Source organism: Dasypus novemcinctus, chromosome 9 (assembly GCF_030445035.2).
Source record: "Dasypus novemcinctus isolate mDasNov1 chromosome 9, mDasNov1.1.hap2, whole genome shotgun sequence".
NCBI classification, from domain to species: Eukaryota; Metazoa; Chordata; class Mammalia; order Cingulata; family Dasypodidae; genus Dasypus; species Dasypus novemcinctus.
The window spans coordinates 124,168,789-124,195,752 of record NC_080681.1 but is presented as its reverse complement, the minus strand read 5'-3'; the positions used below and the strand labels follow the sequence as shown (position 1 = coordinate 124,195,752).

The 26,964-nt window shown below is 56.2% G+C and overlaps 1 protein-coding gene across 2 annotated transcripts in view; it reads left to right on the top strand.

Moving 5' to 3' along the window:
* The first annotated feature begins 6,735 nt into the window (after positions 1–6,735).
* Positions 6,736–26,964, top strand: part of H6PD (hexose-6-phosphate dehydrogenase/glucose 1-dehydrogenase) — a 29,489-nt gene continuing 9,260 nt past the window's right edge. The window contains exons 1-3 of one of the 2 annotated variants that reach the window (XM_004470598.5): positions 6,736–6,912; positions 13,709–14,345; positions 16,080–16,197. In XM_004470598.5, coding sequence (XP_004470655.1) covers positions 6,908–6,912; positions 13,709–14,345; positions 16,080–16,197 — 760 coding nt within the window. In that variant the 5' untranslated portion in view covers positions 6,736–6,907. Of the gene's footprint in view, positions 6,913–10,432; positions 10,828–13,708; positions 14,346–16,079; positions 16,198–26,964 lie in introns of those variants that run through there. The other variant, XM_004470597.5, reaches the window with a different exon arrangement.

Below are 26,964 nucleotides of genomic sequence, written 5' to 3'. Positions count from 1 at the left end.
TTGGGAGAGGCCGTCCTTGACTATCCATGGGACACTTAAGGGACGGCTTGCTTCTTGTCTGTCTCCCTACCCGCCCCCTCAACTTGCATCAGAAAATAAGCCCCTTGACACACTGAGCTCACCACTGCCTGGTGCATACCTTACAGCCCCGTACCTGTATTTTCCAGGCTGGAAAGCCGAGGGCAGGAGCGGAGGGGACTGATGTGACCTCGCAGCCACGCGGGAGCGGCCGGCTCGCCGGAGGCTCCCACCTTCTGGCCGCAGAGCAGGCCCCTGCAGGGTTAGGGCTGGGGGAAGGCGGACAGCCCCGCTTCCTTGAGAAGCAAGCGGGCAGCCCGCCCCTGTCTCGGGAGGCACTGCTGACCATCGCATTTCCCCCGCAAGGGTGCCCCGTCCTTCCCCCGACCCTGGGCTCATCCATCACCTGCTCGAGAAGCTTGGCTGTCCCCAGGCCGCGTCTCCACTTGGCCCAGACCGTGCAATGCAGCTTTTGCTGGTGCAGTGATGTCTGGGGCGGCTGCCAGCACTTTTATCTTCCCATTTCATCTGCAGGTCCAGAGCTTTTCCTTGCTTTTGTCTCTAGGAGCTTAAGGCAAGAAATGTCCACTGTGCGTGCAGGTGCCTCTAGCTCAGTTACTGGGGTCCCCTGCCCCCGATCACATCCAGGCCTGATGCTCCTCGGTCCTCTCTCTCCTTTTCCCTTGACCCCTCCCCTGCCCCAGCAGCCCCCAAACACAGTTTGGGATTTTTTCCCACTCTGATATCTGGCTCAGGCAGTCATTGCACTGGCTGTTTGCCCTTTTGCCCAAGGGCACCGAACGCACCCCTGCAAACTGCAGCTAAGTGGCCACTTGGAGAAAACCCTGAGTCACTCGCAGCCAGGTGGACAGCGGAGGAGCACTCTGGAGCCTGAACTCGTGGCTCCCGCTCCCCTGCTTGCAGCACATCCATTTGACATTTTTTGAGGGTGTATTATAACCGGGCATTGCTCTTCTGGGGTCTCACTGGACTGGGTGGGGACTTTGATAATTATCAGAAGTGTTGTGTATGGGAAGCAGACGTGGCTCAAGGCATTGGGCTTCCATCTACCACGTGGGAGGACCTGGGTTCCATCCACAGGATCTCCTAGTAAAGGTGTGCCTGCGCGGTGAGTCAGGCCTGCGTGGTGAGCAACACAGCAAGATGATGATGCAACAAGAGACTCAGGGGAGAGTCAAGGTGAGACGCAACAGAAACCAGGAACTGAGGTGGTGCAAGCGACTGGGAAGCTCCCTCCCACATCAGAGGTCCCCGGGATTGAATCCTGGTGAAACCTAGAGGAGGAAACAAGAAGAGAAGACAAAAAGAAAGACACAGAAGATCACACGGAGAATGGACATAGACAGCAAAAACAGTGTGGGGGGGAGGGGAAGGGGAGGAAAGAATAGAAAGTACTGGAAAAAAATGTTGTACATCTAAGTAGCCATGTTTTGAGCATAACATTGTGTGAAAGTTCAACAAAAGGTGCTGGGACACCTGGATAGCCACATGCAAAGGAATGAAGTTGGGTGCCCTACCTCACACCATATACAAAAATTAACTCAAAATGGATCAAAGACCTAAACGTAAGAGTTAAACTATTGAACTCTTCGTGCTTTTGGATTGCTTAGATATGATACTAAAAGCACAGCAACAACAACAACAAAAAAACACAGATAAACTTGGCATCATCAAAATAAAAAACTTTTATGCTTCAAAGGACATTATCATGAAAGGGGAAAAAAGGCAACCTACAGAATGGTAGAAAAATTTTGCAAATCCATATATCTGATAAGGGACTTATATCTAGAATATATGAAAAACACAAATCAATTTTTAAAAAGAGATTTATTTATTTATTCCACCCACCCCCCCTTTCCCCTCCTCCCGCCCTGCTGTTTTTGCTGTCTGTGTTGTCTTCTCATTTTCTCTCTTCTAGGATTCACCAGGATTCAATCCTGGAGACCTCTGATGGGGAGAGAGTTTCCCTGTCAATTGCACCACCTCAGTTCCTGGTTTGTGCTGTGCTTCACCTTGACTCTCCCCTTGTCTCTCTTTTGATGTGTCATCATCTTGCTGCACGACCCACTTGCATGGGCACTGGCTCACTGTGCAAGCACTGGCTCACTGTGCAGGCATGTTTTTCTCTTCTTTTTCACCAGGAGACCCCAGGTATCAAAAGTGGGTCCTCATATATGGTAGGTGGAAGCTCTATCACTTGAGCCACATCTGCTTCCCACAACTCAATTTTTAAAAGACAATCCAATTAAAAACTTGGCAGAGGATCTGAATAGACATTTCTCCAAAGAAGATATGCAAATGACCAATAAATACATAAAAAGATGCTCAATATTTTTAGCCATCCAGGAAATGTAAATGAAAACCACATGAGGTATCACTTCACATCCCCTAGGAGAGCTGTAATCAAAAGAACATATAATAACAAGTGTTGGTGAAGATGTGGATTAATTGGAACCTTCAGGTACTGTTGGTGGGAGTATAAAACTGTGCAACCATTTTGGAAACCAGTTTAGCACAAGGGTTCTTAACCTTTTTTGTTCCATGGACCCCTCTGTCAGACAGGTGAAACCATGGACCCCTTATTAAGTCCACACTATATTGTGTATTATTTAATAAATGTACCACACTTGCAACAACATGTTTTTTTAAAATTTTTTGTTTTTTTGAATTTCAATTCAAGCCCACAGACCCTTTGTTAAGAACCCCCATTTAGCGTTCCTCAAAAAATTGAACATCGAGTTCCCATATGACCCAGCAATTCTACTCCTATGTATATACCCAAGAGAAATGAAAACATTATACAAGAATTGTCATAGTAGCATTATTTATCCAGCTTTATCCATAATACCCACAAAAGTGGATATAATTCAAATGTCCATCAACTGATGAATGAATAAACAAAACGTGGTTATATCTGTACAATAGAATAGTATTCAGCAATACAAAGAATGAAGTTCTGATACACGGTATGACCCAGATGAACCTTGAAAACATTATGCTAAGTGAATGGCATCAGTCACAAAAGACCACGTAGCACATGATTTAATTCATACGAAAGGCCCAGAACAGGCAAATCCACGGAGAGAGAAAGGAGAGCAGTGGCTGCCTATGGCTCGGAGGTTTGTGGGGAAATGGGTACAGGATTTTTTTGGGGGTGAGAAAATAAAATAAAATTGATAAATTGATAAAATTGATTATGGTGGTGGTTGCACAACACTATTAATACTAAAAACTATTTAATTGTGTATTTTTTAAATGGGTGAATTGTATGGTATGTCAGTCATATCACAATAAAGTTATTATTTAAAAAAAATTTTAGTTGACAAAGACCCTGCAAATTCATAACTTGCAGTAGGCAAAATAATGGTCCCTAAAGATGTACAGACTCTCTCTCCTAGAGCCTGTATATATTGTACATTACATGGCAAAGGGGCTTTGTAGATACAGATAAGGTATGTCCTCGAGGCAGGAAATTATCCCGGTATATCCAGTGGGCCCAAGTGAGTTCGCAAAAGCACAGATCTTTCCCTCCTGGCTGAGATGAGAACTAGAAGAGGGAGAAGAGGGAGAGACCTGAAGCCTTGACCCAGGGTTGCTTGCTTAGAGGATGGAGGAAAGGGGATCCTGGCTGTAGATTTGGAAGATGGGGATCACAAGGCAATGTATGTGGATGGCCTCAAGAACCTGGGAATGACCTCGGCTTACAGGCTACAAAGCAATGGGGACTCTCAGTCCTACAACCGCGAGGAACTGAAATCTGCCAATCCCCCAAATGAGTAAGAAGATGGCATCTCCGGAAAGGAAGGCCGTTCTGCCGACACCTTGACTTTAGCCAGAAGGGAGACTTCTGATTCACAGAATATTTGTATCGCTTAAGTCACTACATTTGTGGGAGTTTGTTGTGGCAGCAATCTAAAACAAAACTGCACTCTTTGAAGCCCAATTAAAAAAAAAAAAAATCCAGCTTCTGCAGTTTCTCATATCAGAGTAGGAAAAGATCTATACCTACTGGTACCTGAAAAATCCCTGACATCTGTTTTCCCCGTCCCTCCCCTGCAGAAAGTAAAACGCCAACAAATAGAGCTGACGTAGAGTGGAACCTGAAAGACATTACACAGTGACTTTATTTCTAACTCTGTAGACGTGTCTTCTGTGTCACCTACCTCCCTGCGTCTCACCTTCCATGTCCCTGTGCAGGCTGAGTTGGCCCTACGGGGCATTCCTCCTTTCTTGGGAAGGGGTTTTGGGTATATCTAGGCCCTGGTGACATCTAGTCCCTTGTGACATGGCCATATCACAGAAATGAGAAAAGCCTTGGGAGGCCAACCAGTCTCAAGGCTCAAACTTGTTTTTTGGGGGTGGGGTGGGGGAGAGGGAGGAGACTCTCACATCTGGGCGACTGGGGTTTAGCACACCAAAGTGTCTTCATGATGGAAAGAAGGCAAAGCCATTGCCCAAACCAGACCAGAAGGTCCAGAGGTGGAGAAGAGAGAAAAGGAAACCTCTGGAAGTCATGTGGGAGTGGAAGTACCAGTGGGCAGGGCCCGCGTGACACCCGTGCTCATTTCACATCCCTCCTCAGACCCCCCTCTCCCCAGCTAGTTGGACACACACATTTTCTTAATGAGCTGGTTACCGTGGACTTGGTTTGGGGATGTGCTTAAAGATGCCCCGGGGCTCTCCCTCGCCATCCTCCACAGAGCCCTGAGAAGTGTCCCCACGACTCACCCGGTCTCTGGCCACTGGCCCCTCTGCACCTCCCCTGGCCCCGGGTCTGGTTTTCATAGCTGGGTGGGCACCAGCCCTTCCGCATTTCTGGAATGTGGAAGAGGCCTCTAGGGCAAGTGTCTTTTTTTAAGATTTTATTTTTATTTATTTCTCTCCCCTTCCCTGCCCCCATTGTCTGCTCTCAGTGTCCATTCGCTGTGTGTTCTTCTGTGTCCGCTTGTATAATCAGGTGGCACTGGGAAACTGTGTCTTTTTTGTTGTGTCATCTAGCTGTGTCTGCTCTCAGTGTATGTGGTGCCACCCCTGGGCAGGCTGTGTTTTTTTTTGCGCGGGGTGGCTCTCCTTGTGGGGCGCACTTCTTGCACGTGGGGCTCCCCTATGTGGGAATGCCCCTGCGATGCATGGCATTCCTTGAGCACAGCAGCACTGCTCATGGGCCAGCTCACCACATGGGTCAGGAGGCCCTGGAGATTGAACCCTGGACCCTCCACATGGTAGGCGGACGCCCTATCAGTTGAGCCACGTCTGCTTCCCTAGGGGGAGGGTCTCGGCGTTACCCAGTCTGGTTCGGCACCTGCCTGAGACCCTTCTGCCCACTTGCAGCTTTGGAGGCCCCCCAGGTCCTCACCCCACTCAGCCCCCTGAGGGCGGTGGCCTTGGTGGTGGCAGGGCCCAGCCTCCCCAGCCTTCCTGGAAGCCCCTCGCCCAGCACCCTGTGTGGTAATGGCACCCGTTGGCCCAGTCTGTCCTGACGGCCATGGCCAGGTGCCCACCGCTAGTTCCCCACATGCCCACCTTCAATGGAACGAGAGAGGTCAGCAGCACCCCCTGGGCCGGCCCACGCTCTCTGGCAGTGGGGGTCTTGCATCATCCTGGAGAGGGAAGGAGGTGGCTCTGAAGAAGGGACAGAGCCGAGATGTTCCAGGCGTGGCCCCGGCGGTCTTGCTGACCAGCGCAGCATAGCCCTGTCCTAATCAGCCCGAGATCACTCGGGCTGGGCTGCCAAGAGCCCACAGTCCAGGCCCATGGTGGGCAGGAACCAACTGCAGGGTCGGGGAACCGTGGGCAGGAGGTGGCAGCAGGATGGGGTGGGGGGCAGACAACTCAATTACCAGCCCGCGTCTCCTGAGAGGCCGCTGACCCTCGCCTTCTCTTTCTTTTGTTTTGCCTTTTTTTACACCTCATTCACCCTGCAGAGGCCTTATGATTCCCACGCACAGATGAAGGAAACGGAGGCTGTGCTTCTTAGAGCCACGCAGGTGCAAGAAACCATTCACGCAGCACCTGCCTCGGGTCAGGCACCCCTGGGGTGGGGGCTCCATTGTCCCCATTGCACAGATGGAGAGGGTGAGGCCCACGTGCGTGTCCTCAGGGTCCGCGGGTGGGCCTGTGTAGGTTGAGATTTGAGGCTGCAGGCGGGACAAGAGCGTGCTCCGGGACCCCTAAACCTCGGGGGGACCGAGCCGCACCTTCTGCAGATGGAAAAGCGAGGCCCGGGGAGGCCAGATCGCGGAGAGGGGCCAGGAGCGCGGCTCCCGGGCTTCCTCCGCGAGAAGCACTCTCCCGCGGCCACTTCCGGGACACGCAAGTGTCTCAGACGCAGCAAGGCGGCTCCTTCCAGGCACCGGGGGGACAAGCTCTGGGTGCGGGCGCCCGCGGCCCGTCGGCCGGAGCCTGCCCGCCCGCCTCGCCCCGACGTCTTACAGCCGCACGCGAACCAAGAAACATTCCGGAGGCCCCGCCTCTTCCCCGGGCGACCCCGGCTGGGGGCGTGGCTTCGCCCGCGCCGCCGCGGGACCCGGGCCCTGGGCCCCAGTGCGCGCGCGCAGCGCGGAGGGCGACGCGGGCCGCCGGGGCTCCCAAGGGCTCTGACGCGCCTCGGGCGGGGGCGGGGGCGGGGGCGGGGGCGGGAAGGGGCGGTGGCCTCGGGGTGGGCTTGGCCTCGCGGCCTCCGCCCTCGCCGGCGAAATCCGAGCGGGCGGGCGCCGAGCCGCGTGACGCGCGCACCTGTCGGGCGGCCCCTGCCTCGCGCAGCCCCGCCCTCGCGCCCCCCGCGGAGGAGGATTTGCGGGGCCCGGGTGGCAGGACCCCGTGCCGTCCCCTGCCGTCCCCGGAGACGCGCCCGGCTCTGAGGAGCGAGATGAAGTAAGCGCGGCCTCGCGCCCCGCGGCACCCGCCGACCCCGGCCCGCGGCGGAGCCGGCCCTGCCCGGGTCCCCAGGCGGGCGCGAGGCGCCCGCGGGCAGCGCGGCGCGGGGAGGGCCGGGAGCCTCGCGCGGAAGCATGGCCCGGGCCCTGCGCCCCCGCCCGCGGCCGGGCCTGCGCGCCTACCGCGGAATCAGTGGCTTCCCCGCGCCCTCCCCTGCCAGTCCCGCGACGCCACGGCCCCTCGGGAGGCGGGTCAGGGGGCGGCGGAGAGGGGCCACGCGAGCCTTTCTGCGGGGACGTCCAGCGAGAGCCGGGCCGCGACGCTCTCCTGGATCTGCCCGATCTTTGGCCTCAGCCATGCGGGTTGCAGTGACCCTTTCCCGTTCACTGTCGCAGTGAATGACTTGCCACTGTAAACGTCTCCGGATCTCAGAAGTCCGCTCCTTCCAACGGGAAGGTTTAGCCAGGAGTGAGATTGGTGGAGAGGACGTGGCCCACCCCCACCCCAGCACCTCCTGCCCCAGACTCCAGCTATGGGGTCCTCATGGAATTGTTGAGTTTATGAGGCCAATCTGGAACGTTGCAGGGGAGACCAAATGCTCAGTGGTTGGCATGAGAGCTTTTCGTGTAAGTGTTGGCTTCTTTGAGGTCAGTGCTCAACAACCACTGTAGGCCAGCAGAGTCAAAGTGTTTTTATCCAAAGATTGTGGGTATACTAAGTTACTGTCACCGTCAGAATGATCTGAGGCCACTTGAAAGGGAAATAACTAAATCTGTGAACAAACAAAAGGAAACCAAGAGGCACCCCGGATCACGTGGGGCCCAGCTGTAGCTCACTTTATTTTAAGGCATTTTGCAAAACATTGACCCGGTCCTTGGCCAGAGCAGGAAGTCAGATTTTGCCCTTTGCTTCCCTGAATTGGGAGTCAGATGGCCATTTGACTGGGAGACCTCTTAGCAACATACCCTCCTGAAAGATTTTTGTGGCCACAATCTGTTTTTTTGTTTTTTGTTTTGTTTTTGGCCAGACATTAGAATGAAGTAGGCCATCCCCATTTACTAGCTGGAGGAAAAAGACCAGATTATAAACCCCTCAAGACCTGGGCTGGGGACTTGAAAAAAGTCATTTTCCCAGAATTATATCCCTTTAAGTCTTTATCAGGGTAAGGCAAAGATCGTGAAGAGCTGTGGATGAGCTTTTCCTTGGCATTTTGTTTTCCTGTTGTAAGGATGCTCAGTTGGTTTTACAGCAGTTCCAAGAAGGGAGCACGGAAAGCCCTGTCAGTGACGATACTGTGGGTTTAGGCGTGAAAGCGGCTGACCTTTGAGTGCTTTCTGTATGCCAAGCCTTATAAGGCTGATCTTATTTTCTGCTTCTGGTCGACTAGTTTTCTCACTCTGGTCGACGCACAGAGAAGTCAAATAACGTGTCAAAGGTCACACAGCTATTAAGTAGAAGAGCAAATATTTGAATCCATAGTTCAAATGCTTAACCATTTCTTCAGAAACTAGCTTCGCAGGCCTTATAGGTTTTCACAGAACAGCTCAGGCTTAGGCTTGAAGTCTTCAGGAGGAAGGAGAATGAGTCACTGATGGGCAGAGTGGACATGTGAGGCCAGGTTTAGGGCAACCTGACCTCGTTGAGCAGAGCTGGTCTACCAGCTTGGGAGGTTTATGTGGGAGAAACAGCCTTTCTGGTTTAACTCTCTGTTGTTTCGGTCTCTTATAGGGGAGCTGAACCAGCGTATGCACCAATATGGTGTTTTAAATTTAACCACTTGAATAGTCACACATTTTACAATTAGGTAGGGTGAGTCTGGCTTTCAAATCCTAAGCTCTGGAGCTACACTGCCTGTATTCATTCCTGACCTTCTGTTAAGTTATTTTACCTCCCTGTGCCCTAGTTTACTCACTTGTAAAAATGGGGATGATAATAGTACCCACTATAGAGTTGTGGCAAGGAGTACATAAGACGTGTCAAGCTCTTAGCATAGTATTTGGCATATAGTTAAATACTCCATAAATATCTTTTATTATGAATAGTGTCGTTACAAGTTACAAGTAGTGAGTTGCTGCTGATGGATCATGGTGCTGAAATTCACCATTAGAGACTTTTTTCTCTGAGCCAGCATTCAAATGCAGATACCTGCAGAAGAGTCAGGAATCTTGGGTGATTGTGGTCCGTAGGAATGGGATTTATGTATTTATTCAGCAGATATTTATAGAATGTCTTCTGAGTGCCAGGCCCTGTTTTGGATACTGGAGACGCTGCAGGGAACAAAACAGACAAACGTCCCTGCCCTCTTTGGCACTTGTCCTCTTGGGAGGAGGGTAACAGACGATAAGCATAGTAAATAAACTTTTCACACGGTTATATTGAAAGTGACGTGTACTACAGAGAGAAATAGAGCAAGGGAGGAGGAGGGAGCATGTGAGAAGGGGGTGGCAGGAGTAGTTTCATATAGAGTGATCTGAGAAAGCCTCACTGGGAAGGTGACATTCAGCAAAGGGGGGAGGCCAGTGAAGGAGTGAGCCACGTGGACATCTGCAGGGGAAAGTGGGCCAGGCAGAGGGATCAGCAAGTACAAAGGCCCTGAGGCAGGAGGGTAGGGGCTGGAGCCCAGAGGGCCGAATAGCGGGAGTAGAGGTCAAAGAGGGGATGGGTGGGAGGCCCCTGAGCAGAGGAATGATGTGATCCAGCGACACCCTCAGGCCACTCTGCTGAGTCCAGGCTCCACTGTAAAGGGGCAGCAGCAAGAGCAGGAGGCCGGCTCGGAGGTCTCTCTAGTAACCCCCACAGAAGTCAGGGCGGCCAGGATCAGGGTGGAGGGGGGAAGGGGGTGAGAGTGCTTACGGTCTAGCTAGATTCTGACCCCAGCAATCCGGATTTGCTGACACATCAGTTGACCTGGCGTCTGGAAGCATGGGCAACACTGAGTTTGGAGCAGGTTGGAAGATGAGTGAGTTAAAGCTTGAACGTGTTAAGTCCTGTAGCTGTTCCATTAGGGTAGTTGGTTGTATGAGTCTCGAGTTCGGGGGAGATGTCCACACTAGAGATAAAGATTTGGGAGGCTAGGCGATGCAAGCTGGTAGATATTAAACGGCTTACTCTGCAGGGGGTGAGGGTGAGGAGCCCTGGTTTATAGCCTTTGCCAATTTCTGGGGTGTGAACGGCCCCACTGTGGCTGGTTTCAAGCACAGCATTGTAGATTGTCTCTACCACAGAGGAGCAGTTGGCACAAATAATGGCAAGAGCATAGAGAATATAAAAATAATTAGGAATTGATGAGTTTTGAGTATATATTACCTTGTTTTTAATATAATTTATTGTAAGTTTCTGTAATTCAGTTTTTAATCATGGCTCATGACTCCGGGTTCGTCTTGCATCTGCAGTGATGTGCTTGGCACAGATGTACCAGATCAAGGAAAGAGTGCAGGAAAAATTCTTGAGTTGGATTTTGAAACAAGGACTGGGCACATTACCTTGTTCTTGAGTTTAAAATGATCTTGAGTCTGAAGTCTTGCTTTATTTCCCACGCATTCTTATGAAAATCCCAAACTCACGGGCTGTGATTATCAGCCAATTCGCCACCTTCTCCCCTTCCCAGGCAGCAAACAGAAGGCAGATGCCAAAGGTGCAGGACAGCATAGCCGCTGCCCTTTGCCTCCCCGCTCCCTTCTCCCGCCCCTTTTCTGCTGGGAATAGGGGAGTGGAACTGCTTCCTCGCGTGGTTTCCCAGAATCTGCCCTGCTGCCCGAGCTCCCGACAAGCCCCGTGTGCCGAGACTAACTGGGGTGCCGCGCACGTCCTGGCCAGGCCTGCCTCTTCTGCTTTGGCGGCAACCAGGATCCCCCAGCTGGCCAGGTCAGGGTCCACGGCTTTTGGGATGTTAGCAGAGCCCTGCTTGAGAAGGTGAGTCTCTCCCAGGATCCCCCGTAGGAACCTCTTGGACCAAGACTTGAGGCAGTAATGGGGACCTTGCCTGAGCGGTTCCCATGGTCAGTTCCGTCTCCAAGAGGAAAAAGGCCTCTGGCACCCACCCAGGACCACCCTATGCCCTTTCTGGTGCAGGCTATTTCTGGCAGGTATCTGGAAAGAGACTTGTCGGAAGTAAGTTCACGTCCTCCCCACGCTTAAGGTGTCGCTGTAAAGGGTTTTTCCTTAACTTCTGCAGGGGACGAGGCGCCGGCTGGCATGGGGGCCGCCTCGGTGCGGGAAGTGGGGATCAGGGGCGTGCCTGTGCAGAGCCTCCTGGCGGGCACTGGCTCGCTCCTCAGTGCGCGCCGCTGTTCTGGGCTGCGCTGCTCAGTCTTGAAACTGGCAGTGTGGTCTGGGGACAGCGAGCAGCACCTCAGGCCCCTCTCTGGACCTTTTGAACCAGAATCTGCATCGTGGAACAGGAGATTCGTATGCACACTAAGGTCTGAGAAACACTGTTAAGGTTAAAAAAACTGATGATTAAAACAAACCTCAAATGCTTGCTCACCTCCCGCCTCCCCCCACACCAGCTTAGGAAAGAGTAAACAGTGGTGTTGAAATGCCAGCTAGCTCTGGTGTGTGTGTGTGTCTGGAAGGAGTGCTGGGAACACAGGCAGGAGATAAGGGGGCCTGAGAACCCGGGCGGGCCGGGCAGGGGGCCCTGCGGCAAGGCTGCAGAGCCAGGGCAGGCTAAACCGGGCAGGAGCCTGTGCGGGCCCGGCGGCCGCCTGCTTGGCTTTTCTGCAGTCCTCGGGGTGGGGGTCAAGGTGCGGGCCCCCACCTGTCCTTCCTGGTGCTCTTGAGGCCCTCCCCGTCTACCAGGCCCACCCAGAGCCCCGGCCACGGGTCTGATCAGGAACCCTGAAATGCAGCTTGCAGGCTGGCGGTGCCTCCAGCGTTCCCCGGGCTTTGGATTTCCCTCTGCCTCTCTCCCGCACTGACCTTGCAGCTTTTCCTCCCCTCCAGACAGGAGCGGTCGCCAGTTGAGAAAGAAACGCTTGAAGGGCCAGGACAGGGGCTGGAAAGCAGGAGAAGAAAGTAGAATGGTCCCGTGGCCCACGGTGTGAGTGCAGACAAAGGGTGGGAGAGGAAGGTCGGGCCCGCAGGGCCCTCGATCCCTGGCTAAAGCTCCTGATGCCCACAAGAGTTGACAAGCAGGTGCCTGGCCTGCCCGCACAGGCACCGGCACATTGCTGGGTTTGCTCCTTGGTTTGGCCACTAACTCGGGCTGTCTTGGGGATTGAGAGAGATGAGGAAGAGGCAGAGGCAGAAGTAGGAGGAGGGGGTCTGATATCAGCATGTCGGAGCAGGTCTGGTCCCATGCTGGGGAAGGGCTGAGTGGGGAGGGGACTGGGCAGCTTCTGTGGTGCCTGGGTGCCAGGGCCTTTTACAAGCCACCGTATCCCTTTAACCCTCAGTTTCCCTATCTGTATAACCAGATTTCAGCCTCGTAAGATTGTTGAAGATTTTGTTGATCCTGTACTTGGTGAATGCTCAGCACATAGGAGCTGCCAAGTCGATGACCCCGCTTCCTTCTTGGCTGCTCCCATCCCAGGCCGGGACCCTTCTCCCAGCTCTCTCTGATGGTCGGTGTGGCTGACCTGCCCCTCGCTTCCTCTTGTCCCCTCGAGGCACCACCCATGGTGGGAAAGGGGAGCTGGGTAGAGGCTGGGGAGTAAGAATTCAACACGTGAAGCCCTGCAACCTTGGTCAGTCCGAAAATAGAAATCTGGTGCCTGGGTGACAGGCCGTGGGACCCTGGCCCCTCATCCTTGCCAGCCGCTTCAGGTTAGGCTGGGAAACAGCCAAGACGCCTCCTGCAGGGAGGCCGGAGCACGCGGTTGTGGCACACTTGGAAGCAGGGTCTGGTGTCCAGCCCTGGCTCCCTTTCTCACTTTATGACCTTTACCTCCCTCCGTCTTTCAATCTGCAAAAAGTGGGACTATCACAGTGCCCACCCAGGTGGGTCTTTCGGGATTCTTGTGTGGTTCCAGTGAGAGCTAATGCACACAGGTCAGATCTTAGCCCAGTGCGCGGCCACGTGGGCGTCCTGCCTCGCTGCTCTGAGTGGTTCCGTAAGAAGAGCCACTGCTTATGGAGTGCGTAGCAGGGCTTAGATATTAACTCACTCAATCCTCACGAAACCCTCTGCTCTATCCCTGTTTCAGATGAGGAAGCTTAGAGGTTAAACAGCTCTCCCAAGGTCACACAACAGGGAAGAGAGTTGAAACTGAGGGGATTGGCTCCAGAGTCTGTGTTTTTCATCAGTCGTCATCAATTTTTGTTGTGCTTATGCAATTCCTATTAATCCTTTTGTAAGACCTGGGAGAACGCAGAGAGAAGTGGGGGTAGGGGAGCAGACCTGCTCATGGCCCAGACAGTCTCCTGGACCTGTTCCCACTCCTGGGCTGGCGTGCCCTGATGGCCCAGGTGGCCTGCTCCCACGGGTGAGGCTGACCTTGGCCAGAGAGTGAACAGCCCCCAGCCCAGGCTCCCCCAGTGCCGGGGCCTCCCTGCTGGCGGGGGCCACTTCCCCAAGCTCCTGCCAGAAAAACAGTCCCTCTCCAGCGGGTGGCCCCTGGCCTTCCCGGGCACAGTCCTGTTTGCAGGGCAGGCTCCCTCCCCACTGGCTTCCTGGCACAACAGCCAAGCTGCGGAGGGAGGAAGGAGGGGAAAACTGCGGGGCTGTAACGTTTTCTTAAGAAACGTGGGTTTTCTTGCCAGGCAGGAAATGTTTGATCCCCTGGCAATGTGTTTCCTTCCTGAACCGTGCCTGATCCTTCCTTGTTCCTTGTCTGTCTCCCGTGTACCCCAGGCACCCGAGCTTTTGGAAGATGCTCACGGTGGCAGCGTGCATGGCCCTTCTGGGCTGCCTGCAGGCCCAGGAGCTCCAGGGTCACGTCTCCATAATCCTCTTGGGAGCAACTGGGGACCTGGCCAGAAAGTACTTGTGGCAGGGCCTCTTCCAGCTGTACCTGGACGAGGCGGGGAAGGGCCACAGCTTTAGCTTCCATGGTGCTGCTCTGACGGACCCCGCGCAGGGCGAGCGGCTCATGGCCAAGGCTCTGGAGACCCTCTCCTGCCCCCAGGACCTGGCACCTGGGCGCTGTGCTGAACTCAAGGATCAGTTCCTGCGGCTGAGCCAGTACCGCCAGCTGAAGACGGAAGCGGACTACAGTGCCCTGAGCAGGGACATCGAGGCGCAGGTGCAGCGTGAGGGCCTCCGGGAGGACGGCAGGATCTTCTACTTCTCGGTGCCGCCCTTCGCCTACGCAGACATTGCCCGCAGCATCAACAGCAGCTGCCGCCCAGGCCCCGGCGCCTGGCTGCGGGTTGTGCTGGAGAAGCCCTTTGGCCGTGACCACCGCTCAGCCCAGCAGCTGGCCACAGAACTTGGGGGCTTTTTCCAAGAAAAGGAGATGTACCGGGTGGACCATTACCTGGGCAAGCAGGTAAGCTTCGGCCAGGGGCCTGCCCAGCTTGGGGTGAGCTGGGTGCAGGTAGACCCCTCAGCGGGGCCGCACCGCTCGCTGTGGGACTGGGCTGAAGGCATTGTCAAACCTGAGCACCCACGGGCTTCTCAGAGGTGGCAGGAGGTGAGAGGGCAAAGGCCAGCCAATGAGCAGCCTGGGCAGGGCTGTCTGGGTCTCGTCGCCCTGTGTCCGGCTGCACTAGTGTCATCTCGTGTTTCTCATGTGCTTGCCCCATGGTGTGGGCTCTGGTTTCTCAGTGTTGCCGTGCGCCCTCTCTGGAGGGTGGCCTGCGGGCTCGTTCTGGACCTGGCTTCCAACTGGGTATGCAGTGGAGCTCGGGATTGGCCTTCTGATTCAGCGCCCTTCTGCCCTTTTTTCTTCCTGAATTCTCATTTGAACCAGAAGGCTCATAACAAGATCAAAACCAAATAGGAGGCAGCGGGGACCTAACAGCAGGCTTCACCGCCAGGAATGTGGGCGGGCCCGCGTGCAGTGCCCGTCAGCTGGCCTGTCCATTCTGACTGTGCCCTTGGAACCCCTGGGCATCCATTCTGGAAACCCCAGCAGGGAGCGCATCAGCCGTGCCTGCTCTGGACCTGGCCGGGCTGGTGAGCCAGGGCCAGGGGGCAGCGCCTCTTTTGGATTCCACCGGAAGATCTGGACAGGCCCGGGGCAGTCACCAGGCCTGGATCATCACTTGGCTTTGCTGAGCAGCTGCCAGTGGACTCTCCTTGGCCTCTTTGTTCCGTTCATTGTGCCACGGCTATAATAGCTGCCTTCTCACCAGACAGTACTCGTGCGAGGACCCCCTGGGAGGCTGCCTGGCAGAGTGCAGGTGGCAGGTGCAGGGAAGGTAATGTCCAGAACAGAAGGGCTTCTTTCCAGCCCTCTTTTTTCTTTTTTCACTTTTTATTTATTTCTCTCCCCACCCCTGCCCGTTGCCTGTTCTCTGTGTCCATTCGCTGTGTGTTCTGTGTTTGCTTGCATTCTTGTCAGTGGCACCTGGAATCTGTGTCTCCTTTTGTTGCATCATCTTGCTACGTCAGCTCTCTGTGTGTGTGCAGCGCCACTCCTGGGCAGGCTGTGCTTTTTTTGCATGGGGCGGCTCTCCTTACGAGGCGCACTCCTTGCGCATGGGACTCTCCTACATGGGGACACCCCTGCATGGCACGGCAATCCTTGCGCGCATCAGCACTGCGCGTGGGCCAGCGCACCACACGAGTCAAGGAGGCCCGGGGTTTGAACCCTGAATTTCCTACGTGGTAGGTGGATGCTCTATCAGTTGAGCCAAATCCACTTCCCTTCCGGCCCTCTCTGGAGTTGCCTGAGCAATGGCTTCCAAACGGTCTTCAGGCCAGTGTCTGTCCTGGGGAAGCTCCTGCTCATTTAAGGAAAATGGGACCAAGTGCTGACTCGACCCCGTCTGAAGGTTTCCTTGCTGCACTGGTGTCGTGCATCTTCTCTTTATTAGAAAGTGTTGCTAATAGCAGATAGATCGTTTTAAGCATTTTCTTTCTTGGGAAAATGAAGCACTGGTAACCCTGCGGAGGTCACTTACAGTTTTCTGAGACTTCCTGGGGCCGCGTGAAGCCGCGTCCAGGAGCTGCTGCTCCGAGGGCATTTTCTCCTCGAGCGGGAACCGGGGGGCCCGGGCCCCGCTCGCGGATCCTTCCCCTGGGGGTCCTAGGGCACAGCCGGTCTTTCTTCTGCCAGGCCGTGGCTCAGATCCTGCCTTTCCGGGACCAGAACCGGCAGGCCTTGGACCGCCTGTGGAACCGGCACCACGTGGAGCGGGTGGAGATCGTCATGAAGGAGACGGTGGATGCGGAAGGTGCGTGAGGCCCAGAGCGCCGCGGGCCCATCGGCATCCGCGGGAGGCCGGGCCCACGGCGCCTCCTTCGTGGGGGGCGTCCTGCCGGTGTGGGGGTCCCTCCGCGGCCTGCTGAGCCCGGGGAGCAGGGAGCGCTGGTCCATCGGAGTACACCAGACGCTGGGCGAGCTGGGTGAGCGGCCAGTGGGCGCAGGTGCTTGAGGGTCCCTTGAGCGTTCAGGTGCTTGGAGGGGGCGAGGCCTGGTGGGGAGAAGGACGGCGGCTTCTCCCGGGGCCTGAGCTGAGGGGAGAGGGGAGGACAGACGCGGGCCCAGGCAGAAGGGGGCCTGGGGAGGCCGCGAGGACAGGGTCCTGGTGCTGGCCACTGGCCGACCCAGGGTAGCCGGAGGCCCAAGACAGCGCAGGGCCTCCCAGGGGCCTCAGGGAGGTTGTGGGGGCCGGCAGCTCGGTCAGCGGCTCACCTTCGGGCCTGTGAGGCCGGCGTGGCTGCCCAGCCCGCCGCTCCAGCTCCACGTTGTTCCCTCTTTGGCTTCCTGGCCTCCGGGCTCTGTGCGTGTGATGCCCGCTGCCTGCAGCCCCTCCTCGGCTCCTCTTGGCCTCCCTGTGCCCTGCTCAGCCCAGTTGCCCCTTCCCAAGAGAGCTGCCGCTGACCGCCTGGACGCGCCACTCCTGTATGCGTCCTGGCAGCACGAGCCCCCTCCACAGCCCCTGCCAGTGTCAGGCTCGCCCCAGACTTGCTCGGTCTGCCTCTCCCCCGGGGTCCCCTCCTACCTGGCATGCACCACGGGAGCCTGAGTCCACCTTCCGCTGGGTGACCTTGGGCGCTGGGCAGGTTGTGTGGACGCCGACCCCGAGTTCCTTTTGAGCTCTGGCGTTCTGTGATTTCATCAGATTTTTAAAGCATTGACTATATATATCCAAAGCATTGGTTCGTACCCAATGATGAAAAAGCGCTTTCTTATTGGGTTTAATCCCCCAACAAGCATATGAGGAAGGTGCTATTTTTAGCTTCCTCTTACAGAGAGGTTTGGTCACCTCCCAAGGTCACGGGCAGCAGCGGAGCCTGGGTGGCTCCGGCCCTAGGCGCTGCTCCACCACGCGTCCTGCCGGAGCCGTGTCAGCGTCCAGCCTGTCCTGGGACTGCCCCCTCCCCCGCCATGTGTGCGGCCTGGCAGGGCGGGCAGGAGCGGCGCGCCCGGACCCTCGCCCCCGGGTGGGCGACCAGAAGGTCTCTCTCTCTCTCTTTTTTTGTTTTTTTTTCTCTCTCTCCTGCCCCTGTTCTTTTCCTGGCCTGTTTCCCCTCTCCCCTGCCCTCTGTGCCTGTGGTTTGAAGGAGCTTTCTGCAGGGCTGGGGGGCTCTAGACAGCCGGGAGCCCCCGCCCCTGTCCCCAGTGCCTCAAGGAGTCATCCGGTACATAATATAGACACGCTCTTCTGATGGGGGGCTTGAAATCCCCAAATGACTGCCCCCCGCAGGTGACGGTGTGGGCGGCGGGGGCGGGGCAGGGCAGCCAGGCCACCGAGGGCACTCCTGTCCCAGGGAAGGCGCGGGCGTCTCCCTCTGGACCCGTATCAGAAGAGGTGGCCTCTCCCCGCTGCACCAGCCCTCGTGGTGGGCCCCAGGGAACCCCCTCCTGGTGCTCAGCACTGGCCCTGGCCTGGGGCCCCCTGCTGACCTGGCGGGCCTGGGCCGGGGCCAGCTTTGCCCTCGCTCCCTCCGCAGAGGCATGAGCTGTGGGTCTGCTGCTGCCAGGTCGCGGTGGGAGCCGGGGTGGGCGCCGGAGTGGGAGCTGGGGCCGGGGTGCCAGTGCCTCTCTCTGCCTGCAGTCACCCAGGGCTCCCCAGCTCTCCCTCTGGCAGCTCCTTCCTGTGCTCCCCTGGGTTGGAGATGAACCCTGTGGGTGCTCTTTTTCCAGACCCCCTGCCCCACTTCCTTCTTGCGTTTCTTTTTTTTTTTTTTAAAGATTTATTTATTTATTTATCTCCCCTCCCCTCCCCCACCCCGGTTGTCTTTCTCTGTGTCTATTTTGCTGCGTCTTCTTTGTCCGCTTCTGTTGTCAGCCGCACGGGAATCTGTGTTTCTTTTTGTTGCATCATCTTGTTGTGTCAGCTCTCCGTGTGAGCGGTGCCATTCCTGGGCAGGCTGCACTTTCTTTCGCGCTGGGCGGCTCCCCTTACGGGGCGCACTCCTTGCACATGGGGGTCCCCTACACGGGGGGCACCCCTGCATGGCACGGCACTCCTTGCGCGCATCAGCACTGTGCGTGGGCCAGCTCCACACGGGTCAAGGGGGCTCGGGATTTGAACCGCGGACCAACCATGTGGTAGACGGACGCCCTAACCACTGGGCCAAGTCTGCTTCCCCTTCTTGCGTTTCTTTGTAGGATCCCTGTGGAGCCAGGGGCTAGGCAGGCAGCAGGCCTGGTTATCCGAGGAAAATGCCTTTGGAATTTGCAGAAAGGAAAACAAGAGCAAAACAGAGAGACAGGCAGAGGTTTGGGCTGTCCATTGGCCAAGACCTAGAGCAGTGGCTTCCCAGCCTGGGCTCTGGGTGGGCCCGAACCTCGGGCCCCTGCCTGCAGGGTGCAGCTGGGGAGGGAGGGGCACGCTGCTGCCAGCCCCAGCAGAATGCTTCCTCGCTCAGCTGTGCCCTCGGTCCAGCCAGGGAGACAGCAGGGCCGCCAGCCTGTCCCACTGACCCCGTCAGGAGCAGGCCGCTGTCCTTGGCAGAGGCGGCCAGCAGGACCACAGCTGTCCTGGGGTGGGGACTCCCCAAGTGGTCAGTGCACCTGTCAGTTCCCTGCCCAGGCCCCAAACAGTGGGTCACAGGGAATCACTCCCTGCTCCTGCACCCACTCCGCTGCCTGTGGGACCTCTGCATGGGGGTGGGGGGCCTCAGCACTCCCTCCTGGCTCCAGGCCTTGGGGACCCCAAAGGAGGAGACTTCTCTGCCACCCGAGCACCTGTCCATGCCATCCCCTCAGGTCCCGCTTTGGTGCCCGTCCCCCAGGGGGCCCCTTACAGACTGGAGTTGAGCCTGGAGAGGCCTGAGCTGTGGCCTCAGCAGCCCACCCCGGGGTGAGGAGCCCTTTGTCCAGCACATGGGGACCTCAGCTGCTGCCGCCCCTGTGGGTGGGAGTGCGAGGCAGGCAGGGGTCCTGCTGGCGTTTGGCAAACTCATCAGAAGAGGCCGGTGCAGCCAGGAGGCTTCCCAGGTGGCCCGGGAGCCAGCAGCTGTGCCTGCCGCAGGGCCAGGGGCCGGCCGGCCCTCCTCCCTCCAGCACTGCCCTCACTGGGCACTGAGGTGGCAGTGTTTCCTTCCCACTGCAGTTGTGCAGCCCGAGTGCCTGCTGTGCCCGAGAGGTGCTGGCGCAACCCGGCACCTGCAGGCAGCCCTGGCTGCCAGCCTGCCACTGCAAAGGGAGAGCTGCAGGCCGGCCAGGCAGGGGCCTCTCCTAGCCTGGGCCCTCTCCTAGCCTGCACCTGCCCCTGGCTGGGGAAAGGGACAGCGAAGCCAGGTGCAAGGTCGTCCAGATGCCTGCCCCACCCCATCCCCGCACTTGATTGCAGAGGCAGGCTTCCCCCGCTCCCTCCCCTCCGCCACTGCCGGTGGTGTCTCCTGCCGCAGCCTCTGGCCCAGGAGCTTGTTGCGCAGTGGAGGTGGCTGCCCAGCCGGAGGGGGGTGGGAGGAGACGCGGTCTGGCCTGGGTGCTCCCCCGAGAGTCGCACCTGGGAGCCCTGGGCAGCACAGGCCGTGGAAGGGCGACCTTGGCCAGGCCGCTAAGCCCCCACGTGGAGCTGGCCCCCAGCTGGCCCACATCACGGGCCCCTGCGACAGGCCCTGCCAGCAGGAGGGGCTGTGTCATTCGTGGGCCGAGGCTCAGCTCTGGCAACTTGAACCGAGGTCTGTGGTGCTCTGACCCGGCCTTGGCAGCTGGAGCTCAGGGCAGTGTCTCTGCCACCCATTTCCCCTCGGGGGGGCGGAGGGGGGAGCCTCGGGCCCGTTCGGGAGGCCCCTGCCCGGATGCACGCTCACCTCCAGGGGCGGTGTGCCCTTGTAGGGCCCTTGGCCAGGCTCGGGGCAGCCCCGCTCCCCCAGGCCCACAGCGGCTGCCCCGCCTCCAGCCTGTGCCAGGTAATGTGCCAGGGACGCCCCGCAGATGGGGGTGCTGCGCTCCTTCCAGCATGGCGAGGGCAGGAAGGGCATTTTCTGTCTCTCCAGCTCTGTGCCTGGCTCTGTGCGGCCTCGAGTGGGCTAAAGACCTGCAGGTGCTCTGTAATGCTGTTTCATGTGCGTTTTTCACCTAATTTATTGCTCTCACTCACATGTATGTGTGTTTAAATTTCCAATTATTGACACTCTGCATTGTGTGTACCTTTTAATAGCTCTCTATTCTGTTCAATTCTGTTTATACCACAGAATATACATTCTTCTATTATTAGGCATTTTGATTGTCCCCATTTGTTGCTACTTTAACTTGTGAGCTTTTCTCATTGAGATATAATTAACATATCATAAAATTCACTGAATATATGGCTCAGTGGTTTTTGGTATATTCACACAGTTGTGCAACCATCACCGCTATCTTACACCAAATTTTTTTAAAAAAGCAGTTTTACTGATATGTATTCATATACCATACAATCCATCCAAAATGTACACTCAGTGGCTTTTGGTAGAATCACAGTGTTGTGCATTCATCACCACAAAACGTTTAGAACAATTATATTTACTTCCAGAAGAAAACTCCACACCCTTAGCAGTCACCTCTCAATCCTTCTCTCCTTCCCCAGTCTTACATAGCCACTAATCTAATTTCATCTTTATAAGGTGACTTATATTTACATTTTATATAAATGGAATCATGTAACATGCTGTACTTGTGTCTGGTTTCTTTCACTTAGCATAATGGGATTTTTTTTTTGGTCTGATATTAATATCTTGTAACATTAACATATATTTGTTCAGTTTCAAAGAAAAGCAGTCTTATATATGCCTATTTCAATAAGGTTTTCCAAACTTCTTATAAGCATTTGAAAAAAAATATTTTTCCTTTATGTGTACTACTGAAGTAGAATTATACATCAAAGGGTGACAGCTACTTTGTAGTCATTCATGCATCTTAACAGACTTTTCCAGAAACGTTGGCCCTGCAGGGTGAGAACCTGCCACCTCGTACAGCTTCGCCCGCGGTGGGCGTGTCTGCTTCCTCTCTGTGGGCCACCGGGGTGGTTCGTGGGGCCCTCTGCAGGTGTGTTGGACTTGTCTCGCCTCCACAGGTTGCCACCCCAGGAGGTTTTGAGGGCCAGCGTGACCGGGGGACGAGGGGGGTCTCCCCTGCCCGTGACAGGCTCTGGCCTGCAGGAGGACAGCTGTGAGGGCCTGGCTCCCGGCTGCCCACCAGCTGTGCTTCTCCCCATCCTTGTTTGTGAACGGAAGGGTTTTAACCCTAATTTTCAACCCAGGCAGCGGTGCTAGGAGTCAGCACAGGTAAAGCACGTTCAGGAAAAGCAGCCCACAGCGCGGGAGCACAGTCGGGGGGCTCCCCAGCTTGTTCTTGCGCAGCCGCGTGGTCCCTGCAGGCCGTGGGCTGGTCCCTGCAGGCCGTGGGCTGGTCCCTGCCAGTAAACTCTGAAAAGACAGAGCAACCGAGGGTAGACTCACCCTGTGTGAGCCTCTAGGCCGTGTAAATGTGGCACACCCTGAAGCTTGAGATTAAGAGTGGAAGGAGGCCTCTCTTACACAGCAGGCAGAGAACCTACCTAGCATTCCCGCATCCTGGGCTGGCTGAGAGAGGACAAAAAGAGGAAAAGGGCGGTTTAGGGATTTGCTAGCTAATGACTGGTAGCAGATATCAGGGCGTTGGAGGGCTGCTGCTTCTCCACACTCTCCACCAGAAGCCCTCTGTTCTCAAAGCTTTGATTGTCCTCTTTGCACTCGTGAACTGACTATAATCCGCTGAGTCAGGCACACCTTTGCTCTTATTTGAACCTCTGAATTGGATGTGTCTCACCGTCAGTGGGGTGACAGAGTGAACTGGCAGCCCCTTTCCTCCTCAGTGTTTATAAAACCGTGGTGCTTTCACCGTGACAGTGAGCTAGAGCAGGTGAGCTCCGGGAGGCCTCCAGCGCCTTCTGTGGGCTGAGCTCTGGGAAGCCTCCAGCGCCTGTCACCTTCTCCAGGCCCTGGCCTGCACCGCCACCTCCTAGGTATTTTCACGGGTGTCACCTCATCACTTTTAGCCTTAGCAGTTTTGGAAGTGAAACCATTGTATTTTTCTCATGAAACGCCACTGCTTTTTCTTCCTTCTCTCTTCCCAAGAGGTAAAGTTCTTTGAGGTGCCTGGCTGTAGTCCCTCTCTGATTGCCCTTGGAAGAATAAAAATGCTTCCCTGTGTTTATCGATGCTTCCTGTGTGCCGGGCACTGTTCTGAGCACTGTAGCGTGTGTACAGCACTCAGTCCTCGTGTGATGCCCGCCCCCCAGGAGGCACGGTGTTCTTTCTTGTACACGTGTGGGCTCCCCTGCCCGGATCACAGGCTCCCAGCTGGCAGAGTCGGCACTTGGACCCAGGCCACCTGGCCTCGAAGACTGCACTCCTGCCTCTCCCGCATCTGGCCAGTCACCTGGTGATTTGTAGTCATCCACTAACGATGCTCTCTGTCTCGCTGTGGCTGCCTTTGCTCCAGCCATCACAGCAGTTGAAGCCTCTCTAATCTCCTGACCACCGGTCCCATCTCTCTGTCAGTTTGTCCTGCAGTTTGCAGACAGCTGGCCTTCCCACAGCCCGTCTTCTGGTTCTACTTCCCTGCTCAAGAACTTTTTTCCAACAGCTTTATTGAGATACACTTCACATACCACACGCCACACAGTTCACCCATGGCAAGGGAACGGGCCAGTGGTTTTTAGTCTCTTCACAGAGCTGTGCGTGCATCACCATAACCAATTTTAGAACATTTGCTTCTCCCCGGAAAGAAACCTTGTTAGCAGCCACAGTGCTCCCACCCTGTTTCTCCCCAGCACCCCCAGTGCTGGCAACCACCATTCTGTCTTCTGTCTCTGTGGATTTGCCCACTCTGGACCTTTCATACACTTGAAATCCTACACCACGTGGGCCTGTGTGACAGCTTCCTTCACTCTGCGTCATGCTTTCAAGCTCCATAGCCCAGATGGTACTCCATTCCTTTTTCTCTTTTTTCTAAACTTTTAATTTTGAAATAATTTCAAACATTTGCAATAGAACCCATCTGTAGAACTCCAACATAACGCCCTCCTCTCACCACCCCCTCCCTGCATACCCAGACCCACCAATTTCACTTCATTTCTTTTCACTGCTGAGTAATAGCCTCATGTGTGGATAAACACGTTTTGTTTCTCCATCGGCTGATGGACATTTGGGCCGTTTCCACTTTGGAGCTATTACAGATAATGCTGTGAACACGCGTGGGAGGTTTTGGGGAGGGTTTATGTTTTCCCTTCCCCTGGGTGTGTATACCTGGGGGTGGAGTTGCTGGGTCACGCGGGAGCGTCTGTGTTGAGCAGCTGGAGGTCAGGAGCTGTTCCCGGCTCGCGGGCTCCTCAGGCTCTCTGTCAAGGCCGCTCCGCCTGTCTCCACCCCCTCAGCGTCCCAGGCCCGCCGCCGCCGGCTGACCCGTGCGTCCACGCCTCTGCCCTCGGCGCACACTGCTCACCCCAACTCGGATGTGGCCCAGGGGCCACACATTTTTCTCTGAGGCATCCAGGCATTTATAAAAACCAGTGTTATTTATGTACATTAAAAAAACCATGAGCATACACTTAGCAGTCCACATTTCTACCTTCTCCTGAGAAACTGGAAGACTTGGTGGCTGCAGGCCCACAGTGCTGAAGGGTAGCTCCTGCCACAGCTGCGAGTTGTACCCGTTTCCGAGGCAGCACCTACGCCCGCCGGTGGCCCCGGGCCCTGCCCTGTCCTTCTCACACTTGCATGTAGGCAGTGGAGTCCCTGACCTTTGACCTGGGCCCGTCCTTGCAAAGCCCAGCTCAGCTTGTTGACCATTCCGCTCCACTTCAGAAGCTGCCGGGGTTCACGCCACTCAGCTTCCCAGGAGAGGTGAAAGGGAGGCATTTGGCATGGTGGTAAGAACTACAGGCTCTGGGGCCAACGGCCTGCATTCAACCTCGTTTTTACCCCTTTACCTGCTGTGTGACCTTGGCAAGTTACCTGACCTCTCTGAACCTCAGTTTCCTTATGTTTTAAAATGGGGTGATAGTAGGGCTTCCTTATATGGTTATTGTGAGTAGCAAATGGGCTCCTGTGCACACACTGCTGTCGTCAACATCATCTGTTCCTTGATGTCTTCTCAACAATGTTGTAAAGCCTTGAGGGATGGAACCTCTGGGGCTGGGGAGCTCAGCCATGGTTTCCTGGTGGGGGCACTTCGGGCATCAGGTGGCACAGTGAGGCTGGACTGTCTTGTGCTTCTCGGGGTTTGGGATCTGTGTTAGTCAGCCAAAGAGGTGCTGATGCAAAATGCCAGAAATCTGCTGGGCGTTATAAAGGGTGTTTATCTGGGGTAGGAGCTTCCAGATACCAGGCCATAAGCCTAAGTCACTTCCCTCACCAAAGTCTGTTTGGAGCAAGATGGCTGCCGACGTCTGCGAGGGCCCAGGCTTCCTGGGTTCCTGCGTTCCTGGAGCTTGCTTTTCTCTGGGTTCAAGGTTCCTTTCTTCCTGGGGCTGGCTTCTCTTTCCTCTGGGAACTTACTTCCCGGGGCTCCAGCTTAAGTCTTCAGCACAAAACTCCAACATCAGAAACCCTCAGCTCCGTCCTCTGCCATGCCTTTTATCTGTGAGTCCCACCCTACAAGGGATGGGGACTCAACACCCTAATCATAATCATGCCCAGGTGCAGACCAGATTACAGACATAATCCAGTGTCTGTGTTTGGAATTCATCACCATGTCAAGCTGCTACAGGGTCCTTGGCCAGAGCAAGGCCGCAGACGTCGCTCGCCGAGGAGGCGCCTTCCTCCACGCAGGCCCCCGGGGGAGGCGTATCGGCCTGAAGACAGGGCTCGGCCGGGCCCTGCCAGGCATCCCGCCGGCCCGAGAGGGCACCGCGGTCCCTCAGGACTGGGGCCTGGCACCCGGGGGGCCGCTGGGCTGAGCGGGACTGAGCTGGGGGCCTCCGCTTTTTGTTGGAACTAAATATTGAATAGATACTAGTTTAAAAGAATGCTGGCAAAACAGAACTGTGGCAGAAGAAACGCCCGTTTACCTCCCAGTCAGCTGTAAAAACAGGACTTCATGGGCTCCTGGATGCCCCCCACTCTATCCCACTTCCCCTCCTTTGCTATTCCGAACTTTGGGAAGGTTCTTCCCCTTGCTTCTCTGTGTTGTTTCCCTGCAGCTTTGCTTTCCTAACCAGCGTATTTAGTTTTGAAGGGGAGCGCTTCCGCGGCCCTCCCGGAGGCGTGGCGCGCTCTCTTTGTCCTGCATCCTGGATCATTCCGGTCTGTCGTCTATTAAGTGACTCTCCTCACCTGTGTCTAATCCGTAAAACCCGCCTGTAACTCTCATTTCCAGTTCTGTTTTCCATTCTGGCCATTTTGCATCCTGTTTTCAAATTTTGGTTTTATTGAAGTAGTCGTGTTTCTTTGGACACCGTCTTGGAGACCCTTCGGTGGATGTGTGCATCCCTCTTCGGCGCCGCGTGGTATTCCAGCGTGAGGCGTTAGCGCTCTGAGGTGCTGGAGCACCACAGCAGGCAGATGCTCCTGCTGAGGGAACTTTGGGCAGAGCAGGGAAGGGCGGCAGAGGGCACGGAATTCCAGGCTGGGAGAAGGTGGGCGAGAGGTCGGTCAGGCACGAGTAGCCAGGTCAAAACCGACTCCGTGTCACAGGTGTGCTGCCTGCCGAGCACGTGACGTACAGCTGCTCTTGGTGCCAGGCCGTGCTATTGTGGGGGCCGGGCATGGACCTGGGGGATTGTGAGCTAGACTGGACGCAGTGGCGTGGTTTGCACCCTAAGCGCTCAGGCTGGTTGTGCTCCGAGGGTGGGAGCGTGGCAGCGTGTGGCTGAGAGCGTGGGCTGGAGTCGCCGTGCCGGGCTCACCTGCTGGCCCTGCCTGCCCCGCCCTGCTCGTCGAACCTCTTTCCTTCCAGGCAGGGTGCTCCCAGGCCTGGCCCCGGCAAGCCGCGGTGCTGGTGTGCTCGTGAGCGTGTGTGCCAGGCTCTGTGCCCATGTGCAGGGCGTGAGCTCCTGCTCCGCTCCCCTCCCCTCCGATAGCCTGCACACCTGCCACCTCACATCTCCCCCTGGGTGTCTGGAGCTAAAACCCACCTAAAGCAGGAGCCTCAGGTTCCCCTCCACCAGACATGCCTCCCCCCTCCCCATCTTCATCTCTGCAAATGGCACCACCGCCCTTCCCGTGGCTTAGGCCAGAAGCACAGGGGCCACCTTTGGTTCATCCTTCTCTCCCGCGCTTGCCGCCACCTGCCTTCTGTCTCCAGGGCACCCCGTGACGCTCCACTCCCGAGTCCAAGGCCGCTTCTCCTCTGGGCAGCTGGGCAGCCTCTTCCTTGTTTTCCTTGCTTCTATTCCCATGCTTCCCGGCAGGCAGGGATGGCGCCCACAGGTGGGCCAGACCTTGCTCTTTTGCTCAGACCCTCCGGTGGCTTCCCCTGGGACTTAGCATCAAGCCCATCCTCCTTAGAATAAAGTCCTGCCAGACCCGCCTCCTCTCCAGCCTCATCCCCTGATGCCCCCCCCCCACACCTTATAGAG